The sequence below is a fragment of the Lethenteron reissneri genome, chromosome 52, assembly GCF_015708825.2.
Source record: "Lethenteron reissneri isolate LAM-NWPU_2019-01 chromosome 52, ASM1570882v1, whole genome shotgun sequence".
Lineage (NCBI taxonomy): Eukaryota > Metazoa > Chordata > Hyperoartia > Petromyzontiformes > Petromyzontidae > Lethenteron > Lethenteron reissneri.
This window is the reverse complement of record NC_083830.1, coordinates 9,809,239-9,828,738: the sequence shown is the minus strand read 5'-3', so window position 1 is coordinate 9,828,738 and position 19,500 is coordinate 9,809,239. Positions and strand designations below refer to the sequence as shown.

The window sequence follows — 19,500 nt, the reverse complement described above, 5'->3', positions numbered from 1 at the left end:
CCATCTGGCATCATCTCCATATCGCAGCAGGTTTGCGTGTCTCTCTCCCCGTGGTGGCGCAGAATTTTCTCCGGGTCCTCCGGTTTTTCCCTCCACATTTAGATTGAATGTGCATTCAGAGTATTTGGATGCGATAAAATTCCAGATAAGCCACTTTGTTGAGCTATCAATTGTGGCCAGGTCACTTCTGAAAAAGAGCTATGTAGCTCAGTGGGCCTTAACCTGGTTACATTTTTTTTTTAATAAAAACATTTGTTGAAGTTTAGTACCTTCCTTCCAGCAGGGGTGTGCGTGGGGCTTGCTCTTGGCGTTGTACCAGATGAGGCGACGGCACCCGTCGTAGGCACACGAGTATTCGTCATCTCCGATCCCGTAACCTTCCTGAAGGCGCAGCGGTACCAGTAGCAGCAGCAGCGCCAGCAGCAACAACAGCAACAGCAGCAACAACAACGGGAGCAACAGTGACATTAGCAACAGCGGAGGCAGCAACAGCAGCGGCAGCAACCGCAACAACAGCAACAACAGCAGCAGCAACAGCAGTGGCAGCAGCAGCCACAGCAGCGGCAACAACAGCAACAACAGCAACAGCAGCAGTAGCGACAGTAGCAGCAACAGCGGCGGGAGCAACAACAACAACAGCAGCAGCAACAATAGCGACAGGAGCGGCAGCAGTAGCAGTAACAACAGCAGCGGCAGCAACAACAACAGCAGCGGCAGCAACAACAACAGCAGCAGCAGCAATAACAGCAGCGGCAGTAACAACAGCAGCGGCAGCAACAACAACAGCAGCAGCGGCAGCAACAGCAGCGACAGCAGCAGTGGCAGCAACAGCGGCAACAGCAACAACAGCAGCGGCAGCAACAGCAGCAAGGACCGCGATTCATCAACAGCTCGCCAGCGAGACACTGGGCTCAAGGCAAACAATTCCGCATTTTTGCCTCCAATGATGCTGCCTCAAAGGAGAAAAGGAATGGCGGCGTCATGGTTAATGCATCCTGTTGGGACTTGAGATCAATTTCGAGTCACGTACGAAACCGTTTGTAATCAAGATATAACGATTGTTGGAGAGGCACAACCGAAAAACACAGCAGAACATGTATAAATATATATTACATACATCCTCCGTATAGACTTAACAGACTATTGGGGCAAGTGCTGTTAGCGAGCACCTATGAAGGTAGGCACGGCACACGAGGGGGTGGGTGGCTAACACCACGCCCGACCGCCTTTGTCTCCCCAGTGGCGATGTTTACACATCACACCGGGTACTCATTTGAGGCCGAGTCGACCTAGGGGAGGCCCAGGACCAGTTCAGATAATCGTCACTAGTGTTGGCCGTGAGCGGGAATTGAACTCGAGACGCTGGGTTTGTAGCGCAGCGGCGCTAACTGCTACACCACCGCTCCCCACACCCATGCACACACACACATACACTCTCACAGACAATCTTACACACACTCACGCACACACACTCACGCACACACACTCACGCACACACACTCCCTCTCCATAGAGGTTCCGCGCCGCCGTTACGTGTGTGCGTGTGCGCAGCTCACGTGGTTGAGGAACTTGCTGTTCTTCGTTGCCCAGCCGATCTGCATGACGCCGCACGTCACGACCATCACCTCGTAGTACCACACGCCCGAGTCCACGCAGAACGTGCAGCGCACGCTCTCAAACGACGACGCGTCGCACCGCGCCTGCCACAGACAAAGATACACCCCGAACAGCTTGAAACAGACTTTTGGGGCCAGTGCCGTTCGCGAGTAGCACACGAGCGGATTGGTGGCCAACAACCACGCCCGGCCGCCTTGTGTCTCCGACGTTTACTCATTTAAAGCCCAGTCGAAATAGCGGATGCCCAGGACCTTGCTCAGATATTCGTCACTAACGGTGGCCGTGAGCGGGCTTCGAACTCGGGTCGTCGGGTTCGCAACGCGGCACGCCAAGGCAGCGTGCCACCGCTCCCCACGGGGCAACGCGTGCGTACGAAGTTTCCCGAGGAAGCAAAGGCTTCCTGTGCGAGGCCTACATGTAATCACAGACACATATATACATTATTATTACCGACCAAATTTGGAGACGAACCGAACCAAGACACAAGGGATTGCCACATACAAATCACCCGATGATGCTGCATGTATAATTACCAGCGAAATGTCGTACTCAAATTGTAAATGTTGTGGATTTACTCTCCAACACACTGGTGGGCTGAAGGAGTAACTAGGTGGCGTTTTGGTTACGTGACAAATCCCTTACTGACTGGCTGCGACTGGTCGAGAGAGTTACGACACATTTACGCAATCCAACCCAAAAACCTTTATTATGAATAATATTGGTCACAAAAGCCTGCTACGTGTGAATTTATTTTCCCTACCTCCGATTGGCACGGTGCGAAAGAAGTAAAACTGTGCTAATCGGAGGATAGCACGGAGGTCGTGGGTTCAATCCTGACCCCGACGCCTGCTGAATATTTGGAGTTTGCATGCGTCTCTCCCCGTGGTCGTGTAGATTTTTCTCCAGGTCCTCCGGTTTTTCCCTCGAGATAATAATTTAGAGTATTTGGCTGTGATAAGTTTCCACGTGATAAGCCACTTTGTTAACCTATCATCTGTGGTCAGGTCGATTCTGGGCCTTACCTGATAAAATAAAAATTGTTATTTAATGTAACCACCTCAGATTGGTCTCTTGGCATCTCTACCCTGTTCTCATTTAAACCATTAAAGTTTAAGTGTGAATGTAATTTAATAAATGACTGCTATTGTTTAAAAAATATATATATATGTTACTGTGGAACGCTTTGATGTCGTCTACCGGCCGAGCCGCTCTTGAAAAAAGCTGCTTAGCTCTACGGCTTGACTTGGGAAATACACTCCTGGTTCTTTTTCCTTTGCTCACGCGTGTTGCGTGCGTTGTCTGCGTTGCGTGCGTTGCGTGTGTGCATGCATCGTGTGCATGCGATGCGGTCTGTGCGCGCATTGTGTTGCGTGCACGCGTTGTGTGTGTGCTGAGTGAACACCAGCGAATCCTACCTTGAGGCCCTGTGTGCACGCACCGTGTTGTGTTTGTGCATTGTGTGTGCTGAGTGAACCCCAGCGATGTCTACCTTGAGGCCGTGCGTGCGCACGTTGTGTGCGTGCGTTGTGTGCGTGCATGCGTTGTGTGCGTGCATGCGTTGTGTGCGTGCATGCGTTGCGTGCGTACGCCGTGTGCGTACGTTCCGTGCGTGCGTTGCATTGCGTTGCATGTGTGCCGAGTGAATCCCAGTGAACCCTACCTCGAGGCCGTGTGGCGATATCTTGAGGTACTCGCTCACGTCGTTGCTGTTGAGCATCGCGCTGATCCCACTCAGGTCCACCTGCTCGTACGTGAACTGCCGCCCCTCCTTCACGACTGCGTCCGCGTGCAGCGACGTGGCCAAGGAAGGAACGCAAAGCGCAAGGCAGGAGTGAGGTCAGCTTTGCTTTCTGTGTGGGGATCTTAGCCGCACTCATCGGTTACTCGAGGACGATAATTAATACCGGCCGCGTTTCATCTCGTCAAGGAGCATAAACCGTCAAGCCAACTCCGGTTGTTCTCGCAGCGGATTTTGCCGAGCCATCAAACAAAGACGGTCAACGCATCGCGCGGCGCTTTCGGCTGTGCTTCTGTAGCCGTCTGGAATGCTCTTTCTTTCGATATTAGGAAGCCACTGGAGCTATGCCCTGAGAGCAATTGTTTAAGGGCGCTTCATAAATCTTGATTTTAAGCTTTCGTGACTGCAGGAATCCATACTCTTTGGTTCTTTTGGTAAAGTCACGTAGGTAGAAATAAAAAAATCACGACGTTTCGATAGCAATACAAGCCATCGTCTTCAGGTGAAAATCGCGACAGCCGCAATGTCTGCTGCGAGCAGCAACGATGTCTGCTGCCTTTCACAGGGCAGCGATGGCTTGTGTTGCTATCGAAACGTCGTGATTTTTTAAATTATATTTCTACCTACGTGACGTTACCGAACGAACCAAAGAGTATGCGCTTTATAAATTTTAACGATTATTATTTCTCATTAGATCTAGATTTAAAACTCATTTCTTTAGAACTGCTTTTCTGTGTTAAGTTTGTTGTCCTACCCCCCGCACCTCCGATTAGCACGATTGGCCACGTGCGATGCGAAAATGAAGTTCAACACACCTACGTATATTCACCTTGCGGACAGGAGCACGAGTGACTGAATGATAGCGAACGGATGAATGAGTGAATTAACCCAAAGTAGGTGGTGTCAATTGGTCGCTGCGTGGGTGCGGAGTGCAAAGCGTCGAGGCGGCGACATAAAATCAGAATCTGTATTTATACCGCAGGAATCGCAGACGTCGCGTGGACACGAACATGGCCACCTCACAGCTGAGCAGAGTCGGTGACTCTTCACAGATGACTGTCAGCCGGGCGTCTACATCGGTATACGTTACAAATATTTCGCCTCAATAAAGTTTCCACGTTATTATTGGACGCCGCTGAGGTGCGTGTTAGCGTGCGGCCCCGTAAAATATGTATTTGTGAGTCCTATGATACAATACTCCCTCGGTTAACAGTGACGGTTTTTAGGTGAACGTTTTGCCTTCCACAGGACCCCATAATTTTTAAATCCTTTATATTAAGTTCGCTTGCTTGCTTGCTTGCTTACGACCGTGCAAACCTTTCGGTCGTTTTTTAACCCACTTCCCGTGATCCAATCGAGCTGACATTTTGCACACAGACTCGTTGTGCGAGACAATTAATGTTCGTGAAAATTTTTTTCCAAAATTTTACACTGTTTAGGGAAAACAAATTAAATATTTAATTACCAATTGTTTAATACTGCAGACAATCATCTGACCCATAGGTGGCAGCCATCTCAAGCCAGAGGACGAGAGGACTCTAGCCGCCACGCATATAAAGGATTTAGAGTGAAAAACTTTGTTTTTACGGGTTATACTTATTTAAAATCCGGCACGTCCTTCCCCCTCCAAAGCCGCCTGATAATCGATGATTGACAGTAAGTTGAAAATCGATTATCGACTCCGTAAGTTGATAATCGATGATCGACCAAGTGTATCAGGATCCGACAGGGAAGTGTTGAGGGCCTTGGTACGTACAGAGATTGTCGAGGCACCACTGGGCACAGAAGCCGACCTGGCGCCGCGCGAACTCGGGGCTGTTCACCCACGCCTCCAGCACCTTGAGCTGCTCCGAGATCCGCGAGCGACCCACCGTCACCTTGTTCTCCGCTGGCGGTCGGGAGGGGCGGGGAGCGACAACAGCGCGCAGGCATGGGTCACTAACAGGACAGGCTTCACTAACAGGACAGGCCCGGGGGGGGGGGGGGGGGGGGGGGGGGAGGTTGCCGCACGTGATCACGCCGTCATTAAAAAAGAAACGGGGAACTCCCCCTCCTCACCCGAGCAAGGTGCCGAGTTAAGAAGCTTTTTGTGCGTTCAGTTTGTTTTCCTGCCACCGCCCCCCCCCCCCCCCCCCCCACAGTAACCTCCGATTAGCACGGTTGGATCCGTATACGAAGCGAAAGAAGTTCAACGTACGTATACGTACGTACAATGGAAGTGCCACCACTCGGCAAACAAACACGGGGACAGAAATCAAGTGAATATGGAATCAGACAGACTCGACGAACGTGACCACTACCAATGCCACGAGGTGCCGCAGTGCTCACGTGAGTCAAGTCCTTACACGTACTGCCAAGTGCTCACGTGAGTAGAGTACTTACACGTACTGCCCCAGTGCTCACGTGAGTAGAGTACTTACACGTACTGCCAAGTGCTCACGTGAGTAGAGTACTTACACGTACTGCCCAGTGCTAGTGTGAGTACAGTACTTACACGTACTGCCCAGTGCTAGTGTGAGTACAGTACTTACACGTACTGCCCAGTGCTCACGTGAGTACAGTACTTACACGTACTGCCTCAGTGCTCACCTGAGTAAAGTACTTACACGTACTGCCCAATGCTCGCCGAGCTGCGTTGGCTTCCGGTTACCGAACGAATACATTGTAAAGTCGTGCTCATTTACACACCAAGTGCATGCCACAAATGAACCACGTGACCTTGCCGACCTCGTCAGGGAGCATAAACCACCATCACGCAAACTCCGGTCATCCTCGCCGCAGAGGCTTTTGGCTCACCATCGAACAAAGACGGCCACCGCATCGCGAGATTTCAGATGCACTTCTGCGGCCGTCTGGAACGCTCTTCCTTCCGATATTAGGAAGCCACTTGAGCTATACACTTCTAAATCTAGATTGAAAACGCAATTCTTTAGAAATCATTTTTGTGTTTAGTTTGTTGTCCTTCCCCCGCACCTTCAATGAGCACGGTTGGCTACATGTGATGCGAAAGAAGTTCTACATACATACGTACATGCCAGGAACATGTGGTAATCGTGAATCGAGGGTAACTCACTCGTTTGAGCGAATTTCTCCAGCGCGATGAGAGAGAAGAGCATCACCGTGGGATGGGACTGCAGGTTCTGTGGAGATAACAACATCATGCGTTTAGAGTGTTTGGCTCCTAGAGATGTCCATGCCACTTCGTTGAGCGATCCTTTGCGGCCAGGTCACTTCTGAAAAATAACTATATAGCTCTGTGGGCCTTGCCTGGTAAAATGAACAATGTTTATAGTTTCAAAAAATAGCTAATGGTCTGCGCTCCGACGAATTTGTTCTGGTATGGGGCGCATTACAAACGTGCACTTTTGTTGTTGTTATTGTTGTTGTTATTGTTGTGCAAATCATTGGGGAGTTTTGAAACCAAAGCAGTCCACCAACCCCTCCTCGTCTGAAATGCACAACAGCTGACTGGCACCTGTCTGTGCAGCCAAAAAAAACGGAATGCACGAGAAAATCCCTCCCCACTGGATACTTGATAGCACACGTTTTCCCAACGCGATGAAAATAATACATAAGCATTAGTCTTTCAAAAAAACATTTAACTACCTCGAGTCTATTAATAATAAATATCCACTCATGTAAGTAGGCAGGAGCATCTTAAATTATTAAACAAGTGACACTCATTACAGCTTAAAATTACCAACAGCGGTGCAATATGCAGCAGCAAACTCGACCAGCATTGCGTGCTGGTCTCTGAACGACTACTTTAGAGATGCCTGCTGACTCCTGCTTGCTAAGCACGCCTCCTACAAGTAGCCGTGATGCAGGCGTGTGGTGTGAACGGTGTAGATCTGGCGAGCTCTTCACTTCAACAAGCTGCTGGAGGACAGCGGGGCGTTGAATGATGAGGACGCGCGCACAGGTGATGGGAGTTGGCACAGATTTTCGGGAAGAATGACGTGGACAGTTCCAGAGTCAAGTTGATTTTGCCGAACCAGGTGCGGACTCGTAGAAGCCAGGATGAGTCTCGTTTGCGAGGGCGACCCGTGGATTCAGTTGACGTCGTCCCAACCCGCACGGTCACAGGTTCAAATCCCACCCAGGGGGTTGGAGTCAGCCGATCATCCGTCTGGATAAAAATGCACCACTTTGTGGGAGGTCAACAGTGATTTTCCTACAGATAGACGTGGATCCCACCATGAGAAAGTTCACCAAATGGCTCGGGGCCTTCACAACAGAGAGAGATGCTTGGTTGAAGACGGAGACACGCCGTCTCGTAGCCGGACGGACGCCCGTTGAGTCACCACCAAGAGTTCACCGAATGATGTTTGCGGGAAAGCGTTAGTGCGTCGCAGCGAACACTGCGGCGGTAACACGACCTGAGCCGCTCCTCCACTGTGCATACGCTGTGGGGCGCCACGGTGGCGAGATGTTAACTACCTCACCTGGTATACGGGAGGTCGTCAATTCGATCCCGACCCTGACGATGCCTATGTATTTGGAGTTTGCGTGTCTCTCTCACGGTAGTTGCGTGGATTTTTCTCCGGGTCCTCCGGTTTTTCCCTCCACATTTATAATCGCCATGCGTTTAAGAGTATTTGGCTGCTATAAATTTCCACAGAAGCTATTTTGTTGAGCTATCATTTGTGGCTCTTCAACTCACCCCTCATTTTGCTACATCACGGCCAGAGACTAGAGCGGAATGTCTACTCGTGCGCTATCACGTGACTGTTTGTGCTGCTAAAAAGCTAAAATTTATATATATACATGGCAAAACCTTGCCCATTGAGGCAGGGGCTTGCGTTCTAGAAAATAGCCGCAACTTGGCAAATACGCGATCCGTAAAATAGAAACGAACGTCGCGGTCAACGGCAAATGGTCGAACCACGGGGGGTGCGATCGGCAATCTGTACCTCTATAAATTTTGCGCGAACGATCAAATCGGTGGTGGGAAAACCAGCGTTGGGGCAGGTTGTGGTACATACATAGTTATATGTTGAACGGGGCAACATGAACAATTGCAGAGCATCAACGTAACGATACGGAGCTTACCAGGCTCTCGAGCAGGTAGCCGAGTGTTCCCGGAGACAGCAGCGCGATGCTTGTGGGACCTGCAAGGACATGTCAATAAAACACAGATAATTAATGTTCCACTTGTAAACCCAGGGAAGCCTGCCAAAGGATGGCACACATTACCACACACCGTTCCTTTAACTAACCTTGTCGTCGGGTTCACACGTGTTAGTCGTAGGGTTTCGCGACCAATATTATCCATAAGAGGTTTATACTCTTTGGTTCTTTCGGTAAAGTCACGTAGGTAGAAAATAAAATAAATCACGACGTTTCGGGCACTTTCCCACCTGATGACGGACGCTTGTGTTGCGCCCGAAACGTCGTGATTTATTTTATTTTCTACCTATGTGACTATACCGAAAGAACCAGAGAGAATGGATTCCTGCAGTCACGAAAGCTTGAAATCAAGACATGAGGTTTTTTTGTGGGTTAGATCGCGTAAATATAAATGTGTAGTTGAACCCACCACCACCCGACACAGCCAATTGGTAAGGTTTGTCACGTAACCAAAACGTGCCAATTAGTTGCTAGTTCAGCACACCGGTGTGATGGAGAGTAAACCCACAACATTTACAATTCCAGTACCGTGACATTTCGCCGGTGATTACAACTGGCCTCATCATGCGACAGCCAGATTTGTGGAGACATCCTCCAGTTTCAGTATTAAATAACGGGATAAACGTGATGTCATCGCTTAAGAGCCAATCCGGTGTGAAGACCAGTGTCTTTCTCATTTTACGATGATAATTATAATAGTAGTGTAGTGGTGATAACTACTCGCTGTTCGCAAGCTGTGAGAGAGTGGATCGTAAACAACGTTTTCCCGCTCGATCAAATGGTCAGGGTCAAATGGGGTGAGGTAGGATCCAAACGCCAGATTGGGAAGGACCAATCGGGGGGTTCTACAAGGTGGCCGGGGATTGGACAACCCGACCACGAACCGGTATAAAAGCCAGAGCGCTGAGAGCTCTTGGCCAGTTCTGCTACACGAAGACCCAAGTCGGCCGAAGACATCTAGGACCCTGGACCAAGCCTTCCAGCCCTTGTCAGGGCTAGGGCTCAGTGTAACCAGTGGTCGGGGGAGATTAGGTCCGAGATAGCTAGGACCCTGGCTCCCAGCCTTCCCGCCCTTGTGAGGGCGAAGGTCCTGAGCGACCAGAGGTCGAGGACCCGCCGGGCCAGCGGTGGGTCAGTGTGCCTCCCCTAGGTTCAGCCAGAGGACGCTAGGTTAGCAGGGAGATTAGATAGTCTGCCCAGTCCGGAGGCTGTACCTCCTTAGAAGATGAGATAAGCGTGAGTGTGGAGCTGTACAAGGTCCGGAGGCTGTACCTCCTCAGGGTAACGGGTAAGGGGACCGTATACCCCTTTTTTGTGATAGGGACTGTGTATTAAGTCCGTCCTTTACAACACTACAGTAGTAATAATTTATTTGCCCAAAAGAGCCGTGCTGAGTCCAAAGACACGATTTGCAGCAGATATCTTGCTACATTGGGATGTTTGGCCAAACACCAATGACTTTGTATTCTTGGTTCTTTCGGTAAAGTCACGTAGAAGGGATGATGATTGCTTGTGTTGCAGTCGAAACGTCGTGAGAATTGTATTGTTTTATATTTTTATTATTTTATTGTTTCCCTTTTACGTGACTTTACCGAAAGAACCATGAATATGAATCCCTGCAGTCACGAAAGCTTTAAACCAATGACTGTATGTTTTTTTGTTGTTGCTACAACAGACCAGAGAACACAGTGGAAGGAGTGGAGGACATACAAACTCCAACATATAAAGGTGACCAAGTCGGGAATCAAACCCAGGCACCCCCACCCTCTCTTGATGCGAGGCGCGAGCGTTGACCGCCTTGCCACCCTCGTTGCCTTTAGAGCGACTCCCTCCTCTGCGTGCCTCGGGAATGTCCAAGGAACCCGTTAAGAGTCCTCAAAAAGTGCCAGTGGCCAGTCGCGTGCAACGTCTTCAAATCGCCCTCAACCAACACTGATTTAAAGGGGAGGAAGAGTGGAGCGAATGTTGCCGCTTCAGTTGCTATAAGGCGACCGGGCCTAGACGCGTAGGGCTGCGGGCAGGGTGGGCATGGTAGCGCCCGCGCGGTGCTGCGTCGTTGCGGGGCGGGTGGGGACGGGGGGTCAGGGGGCGGGCGCTTACCGGCGAGCTTCTCAGCGAGGCAGCCGAGCACGGCGGCGGTGTTGCGGTGGCGCGCCGGGTTGGACAGGTCCGTGCGTGCCACCTGCTCGTCCAGCTGCAGGATCTCAGACAGGCGCAGCAGGGACTCCTGCGCCAAGACAAAGATCACCCACGATCGTCTTAACGGACATTTCGGGGCAAGTGAAAGTGCTGTTAGGGAGAAGAAGCACCCACGACGGCCGGCACGGTTTCACAAAGGGGGTGGGTGGCCGAAAGCCACGTCCGCCCGCCTTTGCCTCCCCAGTGGCGACATTTACACACCGCACCGGGTACTCATGATTTGAGGCCGAGTCGACCGTGGTGACTGATGGGAGAGGGTTGTAGACTCTCCGCACTTCTGACGGCTAAACCAGTTCGATCGCGTGCGGCCTCCACGTATCGCGAGCCGGGACCTCGGTGGCGGTGGCAGCGGTGGCTCTGCGCTCTAACAAGGGAGACGGCATGGGACCCCCGGGTGGCGGACCACATTGGTCTTCTCTTCTTTCTGTAAGGTTGCTGGTCAAGCCCAGATAACCGCATCAGGAGTCATGGTGGCGAGATGGGGCGTCATGTCGGCAAGTTGTTAACTACCTCACCTGGTATGCAGGAGGTCGTGGATTCTATCTCGACCCTTAATGCCTGTGGTTTCTCCGGGTCCTCCGGTTTTTCCGTCTACATTTAGTAAAGATGCATTTAGAGCATTTGGCTGCGATAAATTTCCACGTAACAAGCCACTTCGTGGAACTATCTTTGTGGACAGGTCGGTTATGAAAAAGAGCTACATAGCTCAGTGTAAATTAAAAAGTTGAGTTCAGCTTAAAGTTTAGTATCTCTGTGACGTCTCCTTCGTATGTGTGGATGGGGACATCGCGTCACTGTCTCTGCTGACACCTTGGTGGGGAGAGGGCACTCGTCCAGCAGGAGTGTGATGACGGCAGGGCCCAGGGGATCGTCCAGAGGAATCACGCGGATGAGCGACTGCACCAGCTCCAGCCATCCCGGCTCTACATCAAGCAACACACAGACAAAGAGGTCACCAGCCATCCCTGCCCCACGTCACACATAGACTAAGAGATCCCCAGCCATCCCGGCTCTACATCGCTTCCTCCCTATAGCCTCAACAGACTTTTGGGGCAAGTGCTGTTAGCGAGCACATCCCCGGGAGGGTCACATCTGCGAGGTACAGAGTCGAAGGGGTTTTTGTTGGGGCCGCGTCTTCCTGCGGGACCTTCCCATTTCGCACCTCCGATTAGCAAGGTTGGCCATGTACGGCGCGCAAGAAGTTCAACATGCACCCATACAAATTCAAGGCTTGAAAACCACCACAGACTCGCTAAATGGCTGGGGAGTTCTGTGGTGCTATGAATAAAGCATGCCACCAGTTCAAATCCCAGTTGGAGATTTGTAGGTTAGGGTTCGATAAAAATGAGCACAGTGAAGCCGTATTTTTACCCTCCGATTTCTTTCATTATCCCCCTATGTCTAATTTTATAGATCCCAAATAATCGCACGGCGAATCTCGATGACCTTTCACCTCATATATAAAATAACGGTACTCCGTAAGGCTAATGTTTACCTGCAGGGATTGAGTGAGCAATGGGGGGGGCTTCTTTCTTAGACCCAACAATACGTTTTATTGGTCTGAGAATGATGCATTTAAGTACATACGGTGCACAGAGCGACGGTGGGGAAACACCTCACCTTGCTCCGCCAGCTCGTGCAGGGCCATCATGGAGTACGGGGGTTCCTGGTCACTGCAAGATGGCACATGGCACAGCGGCGGTGAACATGGTTATTATACATAACCAGCCTTTTGCCGGTCCCAGTAAATCTGAAACTTGCAAGCGAAAAGCAGACCACGACGTCATATTCATTGCATCAATTCGTGTGCAAATTGTAAGGCCGCGGTGGCACAGACTTATTTCATGTAAAGGTTATAATCCCATATTCATCATGACGTCCTTTTTACTTTGATGTCTCAACAGCGTTACGGAAATCGCCTTTGTAGTGAGGGTTCTGCCTTTGTAGTGAGGGTTGTAAGTTGATGCTGAGGAGGGGGGAGGAGGCGCCTCGCCCCCCCGCCCCCATGTGGAGTGACGTCACCCACTAATTATTATTTACTTTTTTTTTGCTTTGCCCGTCCAAGGACGTGTGTAGATTGCAGTAAATCTGAAATATTCAATAGAAAAAATGTTCAGCTCATGATTATGAATGAGGGGGGGTTGCCCCATGTGGAGTGACGTCACCCGTTAATGGTTATTGTGGAGGGGTGCGGCATGTGGAGACGTCACTCCCTCATGGTTATTGTTGAGGGGTGCGACATGTGGAGTGACGAGACCCACTCATGATTATTAATGAGGGGGTCGTGCTACATGTGGAGTGACGTCACTCGCTCATGATTATTAATGAGGGGGGCTGGCCGACGTGGAGTGACGTCACGCGCGGGACACACAGACATTCTTGGCTCATTATAGAAGATAATGTCAACGACGTGACGGTGCAGCGGTTGCAATATCCGAGTCTGTAAAGTGTCAGGGCCATCGCCACGAGGGAGCAGCCGTATAGGGCTGGCACGGCACACATCTGGAGTGGTGCGGAAACGTGCACGGAATTGGTAGAGTACTCATTTAATGCCGAGTCAACCTAAGGAAGGGCCCAGTATCGGTCCAGACACATGTCAGTGATGTTGGCCGCAAGCAAAGCAAGTGTGCAGCGTAGTACAATATGTCACCATTCACCACAACCCACAAACACGTATGCAAAGACTTACTTATTACATAACATTATCGTGTAACTCACTTTTATCGCACATTTTATTTAAGGTGTTGTGAAAACTCAAGTTTTGCCATCTTAGATGCCACCAACAAGTTAAATATTTTGTCTGGGCCCATGGACAAAGATCCCCCGTATAGCCTTAAGAGACTGCTGGGACAAGTGCTGTTAGTGAGCACCTATGAAGGCCGGCAAGGCACACGAGGGGGTGGGTGGCCAGCACCACGCCCAACCGCCTTTGTCTCCCTAAAGGTAATGTTTACACACCGCACTAGGTACTAATTTGAGACTAAGTAGACCTAGGGGATAATCGTCACTGGTGTTGGCCGTGAGCGGGAATCCAATTTGGGTCACCGGGTTCGTAGCACAGCACGCTAACCGCTACACTCCTGCTCCATCCAAACACATACACATAGAGACACACTATTTTCCCCGCTCCCACACCTGTAAACACACAAGCGCACACACAGAAGACACGCGTCAGCTGCGCCCGCCCTTACTTGTCCAAAGGCAACGAGAATTCAAATTTGTAAATGACGGGCAAACCCATCGGAACAGAAACATTAGTGCAGAAAACAAATAGATGTAATGGCCCTGTGATGGGTTTTCTCTTTCATTAGCAGGCAAGTGTGAGCGGGTGTCCACATAGCCCCGGGGTCAGCAACCTGCGGCTCCGGAACCGCTCACGGCTCTTCAAGGACCGCCGCTCCGTGACGTTATTTACCAAGGGCCCACCGTCTCGTATTCGCCACCACAGTGCATCGTGGCTCTTTAAATATCGAGGGGTCGTTTTTACCGAATTAGAAGAACATGTCTCTTCTTGTTACTTTGGTTGCCGACCACTGCCCTAGCCTGAAGGTGAAAGCCCCCTCCATATAGAGGGCTCCCAGAGGCACGTGGCAGCAGCGAACTTTCACGACTGCACTGTGCTCTTCTGACGAGTCCTAAAGAGGATGAAACTCGTCTACGGTTGTGTCTTTGTGTCGCTGCTGCCCGTCGGGAGGGCAACGTTTTCTCGACTATGTTGAACTTCTTCAGCACCGTACGTAGCCAACCGTGCTAATCGGGGGTGCGGGGGAAGGACAAACTAAACACAAAAGGCAGTTCTAAACAGAGTTTGTCAATCTAAATGATGTAAAAGTGCACAGCTCCCAGTGGCGTCCTAATATCGGACGAAACAGCGTGCCAGACGGCCGCGGGAAGCGCCGCGCGATGAGTTGGCGGTTCTGAACGACGACGACGACATTACGGCCGCACATTCAGTTCCGCTGAGCCGGTGGTCTGGCGGGGGGGTGGGGGGTGTGGGTGTGGTTGCCCTCACTTGTCCACGAGCGTGCGGATGAGGTTGAGCGTCTCCAGCACGAGGCCGTCCACGTTGAGCTTCTTGCGCGGCGGGTCGCCGGGCCCCCTGCCGCGACGCGGCGGGCGGCTCAGGTCCCGCGAGCGCGAGCGCGTCACCCCGCCCCCGTTGGCGACGCCGGCGGCGGCGGAGGGAGGGGCCCCCCGACCACCCCCACCGCCACCGGCACGGGCCCCCGGAGAGCCCCCGTCACGGCCGCTACCCTCGTCCTGCTCGTCCACCTCCTCCTGGATACGCGCGCACGTACAAAAACTAAGACAAAGATCCCCCGTGTAGCCTGAACAGACTTTAGGGGCAAGTGCTGTTAGCGAGCACCTATGAAGGCCGGCACGGCGCACGAGGGGGTGGGTGGCCAGCACCACGCCCAGCCGCCTCGGTCTCCCCAGTGGCGCTGTTTACACACTGAGTCGAACTAGGGGAAGCCCAGAACCGGTTCAGATAATCGTCACTGGTGATGGCCGTGAGCAGGAATCGAACTCGGGTCGCCGGGCTTCGCAGCGAAACGCGCTAACCACTGCGCCACTGCTCCCCGTACACAAGCACACGCGCACACACACACGCGCACACACACACGCGCACACACACACGTACACGCACACGCACGCATGCACACGCACACACGCACGCACACGCACGCACGCACGCACACACACGCACACACGCACACGCACACACACACGCACACACGTACACACACACGCACACACGTACACACACACGCACACACGCACACCTCCGTCGGTTTGCTTTTGGGTCTCATTTCTATTTGCTTCATAGTTGTTCCCCTTTGTTGTCACTGCTCCTGTTGTTTCCGCGACCCGGGGTCACCCCCGCAAATGAGACTCGTCCCAACGTCTTGAGTTCTCGGCTGGGTAAACGTCAACTTGAAACTTGAATGTATATTTATTCATACGTCAGAGAATGCAAAATGGAGTTCCTTTTTCTTATAATTATTTTTTTTGTGTTACTCGTCGATGCTCCACTGCAAACGCCGTGGTGCGTTTGGTGCACTCGCCGGATACCCACGCGCGTCCACTGGTGTGCCCGGAGCCGAAATCACCCTCTTGTCAGGTGTTAGGAGCCAAGCAGGGGGCTTGAGCCTGGACGATACGTGAATGAGTGACCACAATGTATAACATTTCATAACACCGCCGCCGTATGGAAACTTACGTACGAGCGCATCATTGTGTTCCGACTTACGAACTGTTCGACTTACGAACGGGCGTCAGCGACGAATTGTGTTCGTAAGTCAAGGGACCGCCCGTATTTTGGGTCTCTCGGCGGTGGGTGGTGGCGTGCAGCGAAAACGCACACACACGCACACGCGTGCACACACCAGCACACACGCACGAACATACGTGCACACACCAGCAGACACCTGCACACACCTGCACACACGCGAAGACACGCGCGAACACACACACCTGCATACATACGTGCACACACCTGCACACACACGCGCACATACCTACGCGCACACGCGCGCGTCACCTTACCTGGCGGCAAACGCACGAGTTGCCCATGAGCGCGCACGCCAAGCGCAGCACCAGCGGCAGCGCCTCACTGACTAACAGCCACGCCAGCACGATCATAAGGCGCGGTAGCAGCGGCGCGGGTGCCGGCGGCGCGAGGTCGCGGCGCCAGCGGCGCGGGGACGCCGCTGCTCGTGACGGCGGCGGCGGCGGCTTCGGTGCTTTCGGCGTGCGCTTCTGTGGACGGGTTGCGCCGGGCGCCTGGCATCGTGCCAGCCGCCGGGTGGGGAGGCCGGAGCAGGGCCCTTCTGCGTCCTCCTCTCTCTCTACGCGCGCTGTCAACGGAAGGGGGACATAACGTCAGCACCGCTCGGACCGATTTTAAAGAGGAGAAGAAAAAAAACGTCAATTCTATAAAACTCAATCGCTCCTGTATTTTAGACGCGTATTTTGAGGCTGGGTGCTGTCCAAAACAAAGTCTGGCGCGCTCACGTTAGATGAGCGGACGGTTACGGTCAGGGCCTGCTAAGACACGATGATGCGGCGACCCTTCAACACGATGGCAATGCAGTTACAATATCAGAGCGTCACAGCGCCACGTCTCGCATACTGCCGAGGTGCGCGCCCGATGCCAAATTTACAGCCCCCCCCCCCCTGCAAATCGACACCGTGTTGGTCAGGCACTGTGGGTTGGTGGAAAGGTGGGACCAGGTCCAATTCTGATATCAATCACCGCTGATGGTTAACTGTTGCCAGGAATCGAGCTCAGGTCGCCGGATTCGTATCGCAGTGCGGCACATTTGAGTACTTGAGTCTCATTAACGGAGATTCAACTGTGTGCCAGAGAGCCTGCGAAACAAACTCACACAGTGTGTCTCGGCAATATGTCTCCAAGAGCTAAATCACTTCGTGCGATTGTGGCCATGCAGCCCAAACTATAGACCATACAGTAAACCTCGAAGTCTGCGCTCATTCAATGTAGTAGGAGGAGGAACAGAAGAACCACACAAACGTTCTCTCTCCTGACGCCATCTCGTCGTGTCTAACAGACCTTGACATTCGCAATTGGTTCTTGAACATTTTGCAATCACGTACATATGTACGTGGAACTCCCTTCGAACCGTACGTAGCCAATGGTGCAAATCGGAGTTGCAGAAGAAAATAATATAATTTGATTAAAGGCTGCCTTTAAGGCAGAATTTTCTCTTCCATGTTATTTCTCTCCCCTATCCGTCCCTTTATCACTCTTGCTATTTACTTGTTCTTATACCGCTCCCGTAGATCAGGGGTCGTCAACCAAAATAACAAGAACGAGAATTTTTTTTTTCTAATTCGGTAAAAAAAATACATATATATTTCAAGAGCCGCAATTCATGCGAATAGGAGACGGTGGCGCTTGATAAACGTCACGGAGCAGCCCTTATAAACAGCCGCATGCACTACCGGAGACCATGGGCCATGGTAAACTGAACATCTATCGGCCATGGTAAACTGGACTCTCATGGTGAACTGGAATATTCATGATAAACTGGACTTCCATGGTAAACTGGACTTTCATGGTAAACTGGACTTTCATGGTAAACTGGACTTTCATGGTAAACTGGACTTTCATGGTAAACTGGACTTTCATGGTAAACTGGACTTCCATGGTAAACTGGACTTTCATGGTAAACTGGACTTCCATGGTAAACTGGACTTCCATAATAGACTTGACTCCCATGGTGAACAGCACTCACATAGTAAACTGGACTCCCATGGTCAGGAGTCGGCAACCAAAATAACAACAAGAGACATTTTTTTCGAATTTGGTAACAAAAAAAACACCCCTCTACATTTCAACAGCCGCCACTGCGCAGTCCTTGAAGAGCCGCCGCATGCGGCTCCGGTGCCGCCGGTTGCCGACCCCCGCCTTAGATGGTAACTCAAGGCTCCGGTAACTACGCTTATTTTTACGGCGGTCGTTTGGACGCCGATCATCCTGGGTCTTTGCCCGTCCGTACTTGCTGTTGTTGTTAAAAATATGAATGAAATTTTAAAAAATATTTAGAGAACAGTTGATGGCCGCTGGCCCGTTCGTACACCCCAGCAGAGGCAAGAGAGAGAGGGAGAGTAAAACTCGCGACGCCCACATGCAGTCAGGCTACAGGCACGTTGCTATCACTTTATCGAGCCAGGAAGGGTGACTGGCCACTGCGGCTTCCTGCTTGAGATGTAAACTCACAATCTTCCAAACGTGAGTCAAGCCCCCGCTCACCACAGTGCCAATCGGCGTGCCAACCGAATGTAGAGAGGGCAAAGGATGCAGATGACAGCAAGTTCTCCCAGCGGGCTGACACAAGAGACAAAAACAAAGATCCCTCGTATAGCCTGTAACAGGCTGTTGGGGAAATTGCTGTTAGCGAGCACCTATGAAGACCGGCACCAGCACACGAGGTGGGTGGCCAGCACCACGCCCGGCCGCCTTTGTCTCCCTAGTGGCGATGTTTACAACGAAAAGTACTCATTTGAGGCTGAGTCGACCTAGAAAATGGCCCAGGACCAGTTCAGATTATTCTCACTGGTGTTTGCCGTGAGCGAGAAACGAACCCGGGCCGCCGAGCTTGGCGGTGCAGAGTAGCGCTAACCGCTACACACCAGCACGCTCCCCCAGCGGGCCGACTCACAAACACGCACAGAAACACGCGCACATATGACCGCGGTTACGAGGGGAGAGAGAGAGCACAAGACGGCATTACAAGGAATCGTGAAGCACCCCCCTCCACCCCCCCCCGTGAGTCTCTTCACTCATCAGGTCGGGTTTCGTGGGCACACGGAGGCAGCAGGCTGGTGGCACCGCGTGCCAGCCCAGCGCATGTAAATACTACCAAAGACGAAGACGGCGGCGGCGGCGGCGACTCGCACGGATTTTTATTGGGGGCAGCGTTCTCAAGCGCTCAGCTGCAGTGCATCGTCCCTCGCCGCTGCCGCCCCCCCCGCCCCCCGACTTCCGTGCCTTTGAGTACGCGGCTGCCGATTGCGTGCCAACAACAAACAGTTGAAAACAAAGCACTCACAGGTGGCTGGGTGGCTCATTTGGGGCCCTCGTGTGAGAACGCCGGGTCAAATCCACGGTTCTGCCACCCACGATTAAACCAGGTTCTCAAGAGTGCAGGGTTTCAACCGTTGTCACCCGATGATAACGAGATTGAAAAATCCATCGGCGTAAACTCTGCCTTCGCTGCCATTGCCACGACCTGGCTACGAGGATTCAACCAAAATTGGTTGATCTTCTTGGTTCTTTCGGTAAAACTTGG

General features: G+C 51.9%; 1 protein-coding gene across 5 annotated transcripts in view; it reads right to left on the bottom strand.

Annotated features, from left to right (window-relative positions):
* RSPRY1 (ring finger and SPRY domain containing 1) overlaps window positions 1-19,500 on the bottom strand; it is a 56,679-nt gene that overhangs the window by 10,322 nt on the left and 26,857 nt on the right. For 4 of the 5 annotated variants that reach the window (XM_061573180.1, XM_061573181.1, XM_061573182.1 and 1 more), the window contains exons 2-12: window positions 16,232-16,542; window positions 14,697-14,962; window positions 12,305-12,357; window positions 11,495-11,607; window positions 10,586-10,712; window positions 8,408-8,466; window positions 6,429-6,495; window positions 5,112-5,243; window positions 3,278-3,393; window positions 1,557-1,700; window positions 270-381 (exon numbers count right to left, since the gene is read on the bottom strand). In XM_061573180.1, coding sequence (XP_061429164.1) covers window positions 270-381; window positions 1,557-1,700; window positions 3,278-3,393; window positions 5,112-5,243; window positions 6,429-6,495; window positions 8,408-8,466; window positions 10,586-10,712; window positions 11,495-11,607; window positions 12,305-12,357; window positions 14,697-14,962; window positions 16,232-16,327 — 1,285 coding nt within the window. In that variant the 5' untranslated portion in view covers window positions 16,328-16,542. The remainder of the gene's footprint in view (window positions 1-269; window positions 382-1,556; window positions 1,701-3,277; window positions 3,394-5,111; window positions 5,244-6,428; window positions 6,496-8,407; window positions 8,467-10,585; window positions 10,713-11,494; window positions 11,608-12,304; window positions 12,358-14,696; window positions 14,963-16,231; window positions 16,543-19,500) is intronic. The other variant, XM_061573183.1, reaches the window with a different exon arrangement.